General features: G+C 42.9%; 1 protein-coding gene across 1 annotated transcript in view; it reads left to right on the forward strand.

The window, feature by feature from the left end:
- ap3b1a (adaptor related protein complex 3 subunit beta 1a) overlaps positions 1-14,033 on the forward strand; it is a 411,535-nt gene that overhangs the window by 371,776 nt on the left and 25,726 nt on the right. The window contains exon 26 of the mRNA XM_072516008.1: positions 292-430. Within this exon, the coding sequence (XP_072372109.1) occupies positions 292-430 (139 nt within the window). The remainder of the gene's footprint in view (positions 1-291; positions 431-14,033) is intronic.

Genomic DNA, 14,033 nt, shown 5'->3' on the forward strand with positions numbered 1-14,033 from the left:
TAAATAAGTGTGCATAAACTTTTCAGAATTCGATGTATTTTGTTGCTTTTGTCTCTAAGGGTATTTTTAATAGATTTCTAAAGCTGAATTTTAAGAATAGTTAAAGGAAAATATCTTAATCTTATTTTTTTAATTGTATCCTAAAATTCAGCGCTGTTGAGGTGGTAATTTCTAAATTTGTGTGGAGAATTGTATGCTGTACCAGAAAATATTTTAATGTAATATTAAGTGTTAATATGTTGACCATGTTTTAACTGCCAGCATCTAACCACATAAATTGTACATTTGCAGGAAAACTGACAGGAATGAATGAAAATTCTACTGCAATCACAGGTTCTCCACAGAATTCCTCCTGCCAGGCGATTGTGCATAAGGTGGTAAACATGGCTAATGTTGGGGTTGTGCCTTCTGGCCAAGATAATATTCACAGGTAACTCGGGCTTTTCAAATTCTTATTTTACATTGTTTCTGAAAACACTGACCTTGCAGAATAGTCATGTTATGCATGTAAGGAGAAATGTTGTTGTTGATATTTGATATCTAGAAACCAACTAAGAGAGTGGTCTCATTTCAGAGATTCCGCTAAGGCACACCATGACAATACTGTATACCTTAAGCATTTATAAAAGTTTGAACCCCTGTATTCTATTTTATTTGAACTCTCTGGCTTGTTTAAGTTACGTTTAAATTGCGTTTGAGTTTTTCTTATTTTAAAAAAATTCTTAACTCTATGCTGATGATATCTGATATCAAATTTACCTTGGATGGTGATCTTGTTAACTAATCCATTGTTGCTAAGTATTTAATCAAGTACAGAGTGTGACACAAAATATAGTTAAATTAAAATCACTTAGTACTGCAGCTAAAATTTGACAGAACAATAGCACATTGAATGAAATGACACTTCTGATTTGTTTTTTTAAACCAGCAAAATTGCAATAAGAGTGCAACAACAATCCTTCCCATCTATCCTGGAATTATATTCATTGGAGTTTAGGAGGTTAAGGGGAGATCTAATAGAAACTTACAAGATAATGAATGGCTTAGATAGGGTGGACGTAGGGAAGCTGTTTCCATTAGTAGGGGAGACTAGGACCCGGGGGCACAGCCTTAGAATAAAAGGGAGTCACTTTAGAACAGAGATGAGGAGAAATTTCTTCAGCCAGAGAGTGGTGGGTCTGTGGAATTCATTGCCACTGAGGGCGGTGGAGGCCGGGACGTTGAGTGTCTTGAAGACAGAAGTTGATAAATTCTTGATTTCTCGAGGAATTAAGGGCTATGGAGAGAGAGCGGGTAAATGGAGTTGAAATCAGCCAAGATTGAATGGTGGAGTGGACTCGATGGGCCAAATGGCCTTACTTCCACTCCTAAGTCTTCTGGTCTTATGGCACACTAGATTTTTGTTTTTTAGATTCATTTCTGGGATGTGGCATTGTTCATAAGTCCATAATTTATTACCCATTCTTAGCTGTCCTGGAGAAGGTGATGGTAGAACACTTTTTGAACCACCACAGTCTGTTTGGTGAGGTACTTTCAATAGGAAGCGCCAGTATTTTGGCCCAATGACAATGAAGGAACTATGATACATGTCCAAATCTGGATCATGTGCAACTTGGAGGTGCTGGTGTCCTCATGCATGTAGTTGCTGCTTAAGTATATCTTATAGATGGTGCACACTGTAACTACAGTGTGCCAGCAAGGATCAGAATATTTTTTGAGGTCTTTTTGAGAAAAAAAGGCATTCTAGCTTAATTTTGTAGAGGGCTGTTTTTGATTTTGGGGTGTTATTTCTTTGATTTGGTTAGATGATGCAGTCATGTCATGACGGGGCTTGCAAATAAAGATCAGCTGGCACCTTCCGGCCATTGGGATTCTCTTTTCCCCTGGCAGTGCACCCCCGCCCAAGGTTTTCCTGCTTCAATGGGAAATCTTATTGACAAGTGGCGGGAAGAGAGAATTCCGCTGCCAGCGAACAGCACGCCGCTAAGAAACAAGCTGCGGGGGACCGGAGAATCCCGCCCGTCAGTTTCAGGATAAACAAATAAGACATTTTACTTCAGTCATACTTTGTATACTGACTTGTTAATTTGAAAGAATCATAAGTGTTTGATAACTTGTAGGTACGTTTTAATTCCAGAAAGGAAATATTTGTTGTAGGTTATCATTTTTCATTGCAAAAGGGATGCAGAAGCAAAGAGTATAATTCATGATTTCACTTGATAAAATTGTAAGGGATCCAGAGTAAAACTAGTGGTAAGGTGATGAACTACGCTTTTAATACTTGTTATTCATTATTTTCCTTGGGCAACACACAATTTTACCGATAGGTATTGTTAAAAGATAAGCAAATTAAATTCTCTTTATTATGTCATGTAATATTCTACGGGTTGTCACAAAGGGAATTATAGAAATGTATAAAAATGAGCGGCTTGTAATGAGAACTGACATTTTTTTTAAACTAAGATATTAAGCTCAGAGCTGTAACATTTTTTAAATTCCCAAGCTACCAACAAGGACATAATTTGTACATTTTAATTGTTTGTTGAAGTACTATTGCGTGTACTGCACATTTAGTAAACCTATTACGTCTCACTATGTTCATAGAACCTTATTGAAATCATCCTGTTTACATCAGCATTTGTACTTGAAATGAAAAAGTACTCAATTTATTAATTTTGATTAAGTTCCACTTCTTAGTGTCTCACATTTTCCTTTTTTTAAAAAAAAAATTTATTCTCCTTTTTCACATTTTCTCCCACATTTACATCCATCAACAACAAACAATAATCAGCAAGATATGTCAGTCCCCATAATAACAACGATCCCATCTACCCACCAACCCCCAAACCTCAACCTGCATGTTTACATAAACAAATGGCAAAAAGGAATCAGGGATTACCCGTAGTCACCCTTAATCTTACACAGCTACCCCCCACGCCCACCGCAGGTCTCCAGCTCCTCCTGTCCACTGCCTCTTGTAAAACTCCTCCTCCCAACCTTGGTTCCTTCCCCCCAACTTTCCACCCCGGCTAGACCACTCGGACCCTGTTCTGCCAGGCTCCGATGGCCGCAGCCCCTCCCCAGACCTCACTCCCGTTCACTGGCCGGCTTAAACCGGCCAGCGTGGAGGCCCCCGCCCAGGCCCCTTTCCCACTTGCCCGGCCCTAGGAAAGCCCAAAGATCCCCTTTTAGCACACAAACCCCGCATATCCACCTACACCCCAAAGAACTCTCATTTCGAGTGAAAGTCCCATCCCTTCCCTTGTCCAAATATATACCACATTGGCTCCTTTAATCTCTACACCCGCGCGCAGTGATACAAAAAAGAAGAAAATACAGTCATGAGGTTACATCGGCACATGGCCATTCCTCAATTTGTCAGTTCTGCCACAGTCCTTCTGCTTTCGCAAACTCCTCCGCTGCTTCCGCCGTTCCAAAATAAAAGTCCCTGAGCTTGTAAGTCACCCTCAGCTTCGCTGGATATACAATGCCGCACCGCACCTTGCTAATGTACAGTGCCCTCTTCACCCGGTTAAAGGCAGCCCGCCTCCTTGCCAGCTCCACCGTAAAGTCCTGGTATACACGTATACCAGCTCCAGCCCACTGCACCACCCGCTTCTGCTTAGCCCAGCTCAGGACCTTCTCCTTCACCCTGTACCTACGGAAGCACAGAGTCACTGCCCTTGGCGGCTCACTCGCCTTTGGTATAGGCCTCCACGATCGATGAGCCCGATCCAGTTCATATCGGAAGGGATCCTCCCCCTCCCCCAATAATTTTTCCAGCATCGCGGCAAATTACTCAGTGGGCTTCGGTCCTTCAACTCCTTCGGGCAGCCCCACAATCCTCAAATTCTGTCGCCTGGATCTGTTTTCCAGGTCTTCCATTTTTCCTCGCAGATCCTTGTTAGTATCCATCACCTTCCGCATCTCTTTCCCCATCGAGGCAAGTTGATCACCGTGCTGCAATAACGTCTCCTCCACTTCCTTCAATGCCTCCCCTTGCTCTCGCACCTCCGCCACTGCGCTCGCCACCTCCGTCCTCACCGGGGAAACCGCCTCCTCCACCAGCACACTCAAAACCTCCCTCATCTCCTTCCTCACCGTCTCCATGCATTTTGCAATCTGCGCCAACTGCTTTTCAAATTCCGCAGCCATCACCTTAGTAATTTCTTCAGCTGTAAGCAGTGCGGCCTTCCCTGGTGCTCCAGCCTCCATTTTTCCTGGTGACCCCGCGGTGACCTTTCCACTCCCCGACGGACCTCCAGCTGTTTTTTTTCCGGCCGTTTTCTTGCTCACCCTCGACATTTTTCTTTGTTCCTTTTTTCCTCCTGTGTCTCCACTGTGCCTCCTCCGTGCCTTCTCCCTTCTTCTGCCGCCTCCGCGGACCCTGGGACCGGGCTTAAAGCCCCGAAAATGCCGTTGCCGACCGGGAGCCCTCCATTGTGCGGCCGCCTCCCGCCCGCCGTCACCGGACGTCCCCGTCTCACATTTTCCTGATTGTAAACCAAACACCACATGGATTAATTTCCTCATGGATCCTAGTCTATGCCAATCCAGTTGACATCCAGTTCTCCGAGTGTATCTAATAGACACATTCTTGTTGAACTGGATTCGGACGATCAACAGTTTTTAAGGCAAGATTCAGGCAGAGATTTTAATTCTAATTTTAAATCTAGTGCCCTCATATGTCCATGCTTGATGCCTCAGAATTGATACCCACTTCTTCTCAGATATTTTCCCCTTCCAAATGACCAACCATCCTTTACTTCACTCCATCCATTTGCAGAATTGCCTGATAGAACCATAGAATCCCTACAGTGCAGAAGGAGACCATTCGACCGATGGAGTCTGCACCAACCCTCTGATAGAGCACCCTACCTAGGTCCAATCCTCTGCCCTATCTCCATAACCCCATCTAACCTTTAGACACTAAGGGGAAATTTAGCATGGCCAATCCACCTAACCTGCACATCTTTGGATTGTGGGAGGAAACCGGAGCACCCGGAGGTAACCCACGCAGACACGAGGAAAAAGTGCAAACCTCACACAATCTAATACCCTGAATGCTTGCACTATTAAGTCTGTTTTGCTACCACTAATCCTGGAGGACTTTCCAATGATAGGCTCGTTGCCTCCCACCATTGTTGCTCCTCCAAGTATAGATTCTGTCTCTGGAGAAGGATTGGAGAAGCTGGAGCAGCAAACACTAGAGACAAGATCTGTGACTGGAGGAGCAGCTTCTCAGATTCTGTCTCTCCCACATTCACTACTCCTCCAAACAAATTCAGCATTATTTTCTCTCTCACTGATGCAGCACATGCACTACAGAGGGACCATAATGAAAGGCAATATATACAGGGGTGACCTTCCTTGAATTTTTCACCGCCATCTTCGATCCCCCTGTATTTTGAATCCTGTGCACCTGTTGGAAGGTAGTGGGTGTTTTAAGTTATTGAAGGATGTTTATAGAAATGCACTATATGATGCAGCATTGAGCCATTCGGATGAGAACAGCTCCTGGTAAGTATCAGGCAAATGAATCTCAACCGGCTGGACAAAAAAATGCTGGAAATACTCCGGTCAGGAAGCATGTTTGGAAAGAGAAACATTCTGCCTGAACTGCTAAGTATTTCGAGCATTTTCCGTTATTTCAAATTTCCAGCATCAAAGTATATTGCTTTTGTGTTAAACAGCATGGAATTGGGAGCACAGCAATTGACTGTGGACACAGGATGGAGAGGGGTAGAACTGGCCAGACTAAAGAATCATGTTTAATGACTACTGCTGCATGTGTTCTTATGTGAGGATGTTGGGTGAAGACCAGGTTAAATATAATTGTGGCCTCTGGAACAAAATACACTGTTGGCACTTGCCCTCTCTTTCATATAAAGAATATCCACTTGGGTGAGATTCAGATGGCACCTGAGATCAGGGGAATGTGCCATGATGGGGGTTAATACATTGGGGGTGGATGGAAAAATGATCTCCCATGTATAAAGGAAGTGTGAATATCAAGGACGTAAAACATTATGTGGATATCATCAATAAAGTACTGTAGCTTTGCTTTAGTGGTTTTATTTGTCATCTGAACGATGTGTTACTGTCTTGTAAACACGTCTGCCTATGCTGTATCCACTTTTATTTTCTGCATTTTATTGTTGATCTTACTTTATGCACTTGTGATGTTTATATCAGCAGGGGTATCATCAGTATGTGGAGTATATCAACTGTGCAACTGCTCAGTAAAGAGTGCAGGAGGGAATGCCAGTAGCAGCACCAGGCGTATCCAAAAATGAGGTGTCAACCTGGTGAAGCTACAACTCGGGGCTACTTGTGTGCCAAGCAGCAAGTGATAATCAGAGCTGGGCAATTCAAATCGGATCTCAGCTCTGCGGTCCTGTCACATTTAGCTGTGAATGGTGGTGAACAATTAAACATCTCACTAAAGGAGGAGGCAACTCCACAAATATTCCCATCCTCAATGCTGAGGGAGCCCAGCACATCAGTGCCACAGAGAAGGCACTTGTAACAATCTTCAACCAGAAGTGCTGAATGAATGATCCATTTCAGCCTCCTCCTGAGGTCCCCACCATCACCGATTCCGTCTTCAACCAATTCAATTCACTCCAGATGATAATCAAGAAATGGCTAAAGGCACTGGATGCTGCAAAGGCTATGAGTCCTGACAACATTTCAGAAATAGTACTCAGGACTTGTGCACAACAACTAGCTGCACCACGAGCTAAGCTATTCCAGTACAACAACAACACTGGCACATAACCTGATCATTGATGCTCAGTTTGCGTCCCATTAGGGCCACTCAGCTCCTGACCTCATTAGAGCCTTGGCTCAAGCATGGACAAGAGGGCTGAACTTTATAATTAGTGGAGTGGCACAGGGTTCGATCATCAGGATCCAACTATTTACAATATATATTAATAATTGGATGAAGGGACATAATGTACTATAGTCAAATTTGCAGATGACACTGAAATAGGTGGGATAGTAAATTGAAATGAAGAAAGAAAAATTTAGAAATCGATATGGGCACATTAGGTGACTGGGCCAAAATTTGGCAGATGGAGTTTCACATGGATGTAAGGTTATCTATCCATATTGGTCAGAAAAATGGAAAGGAAACTTTTTGTCTAAATGGAGGTTTCGATGCAGAGATCTTGGTGTCCTTATGCATGAATCACAGAAAACTAACAGGTACAGCTGGTAATAAGGAAGGCAAATGGAATTTTGGCCTTTTATAACTAAAGAAAAATAGGGAATTGTTGCTGCAACTGCACCAGGCATTGGCGAGACTAGAGTACGGTGTACAATATTGGTCCCCTTATTTGAGCAGGAAGGTAGTTGCATTAGAGGCATTTTAGAGGCAGTTCACTAGATTTATTCCAAAGATGAGGCATTTGTCTTATGAAGAGAGATTGCACAGTTTAGTCCGACACCCTCTGGAGTTTGGAAGAATGAGATGAGATCTTCAGGATAGTGTCCAAGGCCCAACCATCTTCATCTGCATTATCGATCATTTTCCTCCAGCTTACAATCCGAAGTGGGGCTGTTCGCTGATGTTCACACAGTGTTCAGCACCATTCACGACGCCTCAGATACTGAAGCAGTCTGTGCCCATTTGCAGCAAGACCTGGACAACAATCGGGCTTGGGTGATAAGTGGATTCAATGGCAATACCATTGCTAAATCTCCCAGTATCAACATCCTGGGAATATCGTTGACCAGAAATAGAACTGGACTAGCCATATTAATACTGCAGCTACAAGAGCTGGTCAGAGGCTGGGAATCCAGAGGAGGACCGGGCTCACCCGCCCAGCGGCTGTCTGAGGACCGGGGCCCACCCGCCTAGCAACCGCCCGAGGACCGGGGCCCAGCGGCTGCCCAAGGACACAACGTTTATGGCAGGGCTTACATGAGATTACGGGCTACAAAGCAAGGCCAGGCAGAATCTCTGGTGCTGGAGCACCCTCCCCGATGAACTGAACAAGTTCTATGTCTGCTTTGAACAGTCAGCCAATACATCAGTTCCACCCACCCCAACAGCCCTGGACACACCCAAACCCACTATTATAGCTTCAGAGGTAAGATCTGCCTTCTTGAAAGTGAACCTGTGGAAAGCGACGGGCCCCGGCGGAGCCCCTGGGCAAGCACTCAGAATCTGCGCAGACCAGCTGGCGAGTGTATTCGCAGATATCTTCAACACCTCACTCCTCTGCTCTGAGGTTCCCACCTCCTTCAAGAAGTCCGCCATTATACCAGTACCAAAGAAGAACAAGGTAGCGTGCCTCAACGACTACCGACCAGTGGCCCTGACATCTGTTATCATGAAGTGCTTTGAGCGGCTAGTCATGATACGGATCAACGCCAGCCTCCCAGACGGTCTCGATACATCCAGACATAGGAATGGATTCTTCCTCACAGCTACTAGACTCCTCAACGACTCTCCCTCTGATTGATTTGTTTCCTGGAAGACACTATTCATGACGCCCTATGCTGCTCTTACTCATGTATTTGCTTTGTTTGGCCCTTGTTCCGCATTGTAACCAATTACTTATTTGTCGATGTACTTTGTCAATTATTCTTTTTATCTACTGTGTACATCCTCTTGGCTGCAGAAAAATATTTTTCACTGTACCTCGGTATATGTGACAATAAATCAATCAATCGATCGATCCTGCGGTGAGTAACTCACTACCTGGCTCCCCAAAATCTGGCCACCACCTACAAGGCACAAGTCAGGAGTGTCATGGAATTAGCACATTCTAGGGCCTCTGAGTTGGTGATTTTCTCCTGCCAAGAGAAACCAAGAATACGCCTGAGACAGCAAAAATGGAAACTTCAGCTTTTTCTCTGGTCTAGTATATGCTGACACATTCTCGCCAGGCTTGGCAGACTCAGTTTGGTTTCTCAGGTTGCTGTTGTTCATCAAACATCTACTCCATTTTCGCATAACAGCCACTGAAGATGTTTTTTGCTCTACACTGATGGTACATCAGTGTAGAGCAACTCACTGAGGACTTGGAGTAACTTTGTCTTTGATCTCAGGTGAGCAATCCTGAGCAGCTTTCCATGTGTTCTAGTTTGTAAGGAGACATTCCCTGTAGATAACCTGAAGGCATATGACAGCAACAAAGAAAAGAATCTGCCAAGGGATGTTGGTGCCAGAACACAAACTTGCCCTTCATGCTGTCATGGAAAGAGGAGATCATGTTGAACTTTTTTGAAAGGCAGCCAATTTTTGTCAGCTGCTTACATGGTCAGATGCCTTGGTGAGATTGATGAAGGCAATATGTAGTAGCCTTCTTTGTTCACGCCATTTTTCTTGCGGCTCCCAGACTGAGAAGATCATGTCAATTATAGATCTTCCAGTTCTGAAACCACACTGGGATGCAGGATAGATACGTTCAGCCAGGATTTACAGTCTGACAAAGGCAACACTGGCAAATGGTTTTCCCATGATGTTCAGCAGGGCGAGTTTCAATAGTTAGCACAATAATTATGGTAACCTTTGTTCTTGTACAGCAGCACAATTTTGGCATCATGTACATTGTAGGACACTGTCCCCTTACTCCATCAGAAGTTGAGATGTTTTTGTAGATGGTGTTACAAATACTGGATTTCTGTGCTTGATAAGTTCAGGCTGTACAATGGCAACACCTGGAGTTTTACCCATGGCAAGCTCTTCCATTGTGGGTTCAATATCTAGCTCTTCCACACAGTCCTACTATGGTGTCGAGAGCTTCCTTTTTTTATTTTTCCAATTAAGGGAATTTTAGCGTGGCCAATCCACCTACCCTGAACATCTTTGGGTTGTGGGGGCGAAACCCATGCAGACACTGGGAGAATGTGCAAACTCCACACGGACAGTGACCAGGGGCCGGGATCGAACCCGGGTCCTCGGCGCCGTGAGGCAGCAGTGCCAACCACCGCACCACCGTGCAGCCCACGTGCCTAGAGTTCCTGAGTGACTGGGTTCTCCTGAGAGTACAATTCGAGGTAATGTTCCACCCATCTGTTTATTGCATTCGAGGATGATCTCTCCTGCCTTTGTTTTCAATGGAGCCATTTTCTTTGCTGCTCGGTTTATTCCCATTTTGGTCCCTTCATTCATGCCCCTAGCATTCCGCGTGTCAAAGAACATCTGGATATTCCAGCAGTGTTGTAACCAGTAGTCATTGGTACTCTGCTGAGCAGTCTGTTGGACTTCAAGCGGCTCTCAGTGCATTTAGAGGTTTTCTTACTCAGATCAGGGGCTGTTTAGCACAGGGCTAAATCGCTGGCTTTGAAAGCAGACCAAGGCAGGCCAGCAGCACGGTTCGATTCCCGTAACAGCCTCCCCGAACAGGCGCCGGAATGTGGCGACTAGGGGCTTTTCACAGTAACTTCATTTGAAGCCTACTTGTGACAATAAGCAATTATCATTATCATTATTATCTCTCTTTTAAGTAATGAGAGCAGGCCACTTGGCTTCAGTGACAGGTTCCATCATTGTGACATTAGCCTTACACTAGTCAACATTTTTCTACTCTTGCTTCCATTATATTTAGAATGCAGTATTGGAGATGGTGTCTCGAAGGATGTTTCCTTTTGCTTCTGTACTGTGTGGAACTGCCATAGAGTGCCTGTTCAATTTGAGTTGAGGAATTGTTGGTTTTTATCTGGCTAGGCAGAATGACTGACAATGATACGAGGACAGCCTTTCTGCCTTGAATGAAAAAACTTCAAGGGTTGCATCCTAACCATAGTGCACACCAGGAGTGACTTGTATCACAGTTAGCACTGTGGTAGCTGCATGTGTTAATCCAGCTGGTGTCAGTGTCCACATCTTGGATGCCTCCAGGACACCTTTGTTCTGAAAGAAGATTACACAATACTCGTGATAGCAGCAAAACTCAAGGAGTCTTTGTCCATTCTCATTTGTCTTTCCCAGGCCATTATGTCCTAGGTCGGAAGGCCATGCCTCACTATCTATGCCCACTTTTACACTGGAATCCCCTAGCAGGTATAGATATTCTGACCTAGAGATTCTGCTGATAGCAGCCCCAAGCTCCTCATAGAACTGACCCTTCGCTTCTGTAGTGGAACCCAGCATTGGGGCATTCATACTCATGAAGTTACCTGGCCCTCTTTGAGTTGCGAGATGGATTCAGATCTCACATTCTCTCTTGAGCACAAATACAGAGACACTTGTTATGTGGGGTTGTTTTACGAAGTATGTGCTTGAAATGTTTCACTCTAAATAAATATGACTCAGTAAAGATTGGTTCCAATATCCACCTTCACTTTCTGAATGATAACGTGCTCTGCATATTCCAGTGGTGGCAAAATGTGCATAATTTGTAGACGTTGTATGTTGACTTTTCAGCAAGCTAGAAGTGATTTGTTTAATTGTTTCTTCCTGGATGCTGAAAAATCGATCTGGAGGGAAATGCTTTGTCCAGCAGAGGACACGCCATTTGGTCCTGAAATAATTCAAAATCTGTTTGGCGAAAACTAGTAAAAATGCTAAGATATTACTCCTCCTAACTGACCTGTTTCAAATGTGTGACAATCCGAATAAATATTCAGGCTCATATTGAGAAATATTTGGACTTAATTTAAATTTAATCTCCTTAATTCCCATCAAGTTGTGATAACAGTAATTCGCTCAAAATTTACCAGTTGTTGACTCCAAGATCTTGCCTATGAGCATTAAATTTCTGCTGGTTGGAGTGCAGTTCTCAAACTGCTGTTAGGACAGAATGTAGGAAAGCTAAAAACCGCCTGTCAATTCACATGGAAACTGCTGCAAATCTGAAGAATGGAAAGGTTAAACTACGACAAAACAAATCGTGCAGGTTAAGTTTGATGAGTGCTTCTCCTTAAACTCCCATCTAATTTTATTATGGCTTGATAAAGTGTAAGCCTATTGCAGCGTGGCTAATGAGTTCAACACTGCAACAATTAAGGAATTGTAGTCAGAGAGCTCGTTTTAGAATCCCTGCTGGATTTCTTGTGCCTAAACTATTCTATTCTTAATATTATCACAGCTTGCTGTCATCTAAAAGGTAGAATCTGTACATAAAGGGCATTATGTATAAGTGATGTAAGTCGTTATCGGAAGACCTTTTAGCCTTGAATCTATCTCAACTTTGGTTTCATGTCAACCATGCAAGTCAGGCGATCAAACCTGATGCAGTTTTATTTTTCCTACTATTCTGTGTAGGAAACCTAGTGTACATCTACCAGTTATCAAATTTACTTGCTATCAATGACAAAGCAATACAGACAGGAAACTGTTCACCCTATCCACCTTTTAAAGCACTAATAGTTTAGTTGGCTGATTTTTATTCAGTAGCTTCAAAGGAGCAGCTTCTAATTCAGAAATCAGGATAATTGCTTCCATATAAAATGTGGAAATGTAATAAAAAGGTAAAGTGGTTGAAAGTTATGGGTGAGCTTAGATTAATTGCCCAATGTGTAGTGATGTTGTGCACTTTTAAAATTGTGATTGATAATACCATGACTGACTGCCTGCTAATAGGTGTTAGTCTTGAGCTCCGAACAACTGAGAAATTCCATTACATTACTAAAACAAGGGATTGATGTTCAATTTTAAACCATTAGGGGGCAACACTGCTTCTATTTGTGTTGAATGTTTGGGATGGGATCAGTCAGCTTTAGAATCCACTGCAGAATGTGATTATATGTTAGTATCAGAAGTATATAAGTTTGCAAATACACTGCACGCAGTTTATTAAAATTATTTTGATGCCACACCATCATGCTTGCATTTTTGTCAAAATCATCAAACCACATTTTTGCCAGACACATTTTCCTGCTACAACATAGGGGACTACTTTGAATAAAAACTATTCCACCTTTGGCTGGCCAGCTTAGGCCTCCACTTTAAAAGTTGCAGTTTGGGGAATTTTGGTTTAATTCATTGCAGTTCGCAAAATGTGTTTGAATAGCATTAGATTGGTAAAGCGAGATCTTTTGGACTTTGCACATTTCTCAATGCAACCTTTTATTTAACACTTGTACTGCAATTTTAAAAAATACAATTTTCAAAACAATTGTCGGTTTGAGTTTTCTCTGAGCTCTAATTAACACTGTGATAAACAGCTTGTTCCTAATTTATGATCTTGTCTTATTTCTGCAGACTCCTTCCTTTTCCATCAAGCTGTTTTTGCCCTGCCTGTACCCTTTGTGTGGTTTCGTTCAACATTTGTCAACTTTGGGCTAATTATTTTTGTACAACTAGGGAAGGGCAGTGCATCCTGCGATCGTCTTTCTTGCTAATAGGATTGTGTCTGCTTCAGCAATCAGTAATTGAAGGATTCATGTCAAAAAAAGTGTTACCCTGTGAGGGCCATTGTCACAGCTGCTGGTAGCCAACACATTTAAAACTGAGCGTATTCAACAAAGAATAGATTGGGAGCGAGGAGAAGCTGAAGAAAAGCAGTGCACCTGCAAGGACTGGGCAAAATCTATGCCACTGTTTAATATAATGCCTAAAAACCTATTTTGTTTTGTGAATTATTAACTAGTTTAAAAGTATATATTGGTTTCAAAGTGTTTCAATAGAAGGGAGGAAGTATATTTTAAAAGCCAGTTGCTACTAAAATTATTGAACATTACTCCAGTAAAAATAAGTCGGAAATACTTATTTCATTATTAACACTAGAAATAGCTTGCCAAACTTGAATGCAAGATCAAGCACTTCAAAGTGAACTGTCCCCCTTGTGATGGGATGAAGTGTATTGTCAGTTTTTACAAATGCTATGTTTGTAACTGCATCAGGTTCAGTTGATGGATCCTTTATATCTTGTGCAGCAACCCAATATAAATTACATCTTCTGACTCCTCTAGGTACACAAGGGGAACTTTTTTTTTTAAAAGCTTACAATTTAAATGGCTCTTGGTCATTTTTCACACAGGGAAGTAGCAAAGGGTTGGACTTGCAAGTCTGAAGGTCTGCTTTTATCCTGTATGTTTTGTAGTACTCAGTTAGTTTGCCGAATGGCATGCTG

The sequence above is a fragment of the Scyliorhinus torazame genome, chromosome 9 (genome assembly GCF_047496885.1).
Source record: "Scyliorhinus torazame isolate Kashiwa2021f chromosome 9, sScyTor2.1, whole genome shotgun sequence".
Taxonomy (NCBI): Eukaryota; Metazoa; Chordata; class Chondrichthyes; order Carcharhiniformes; family Scyliorhinidae; genus Scyliorhinus; species Scyliorhinus torazame.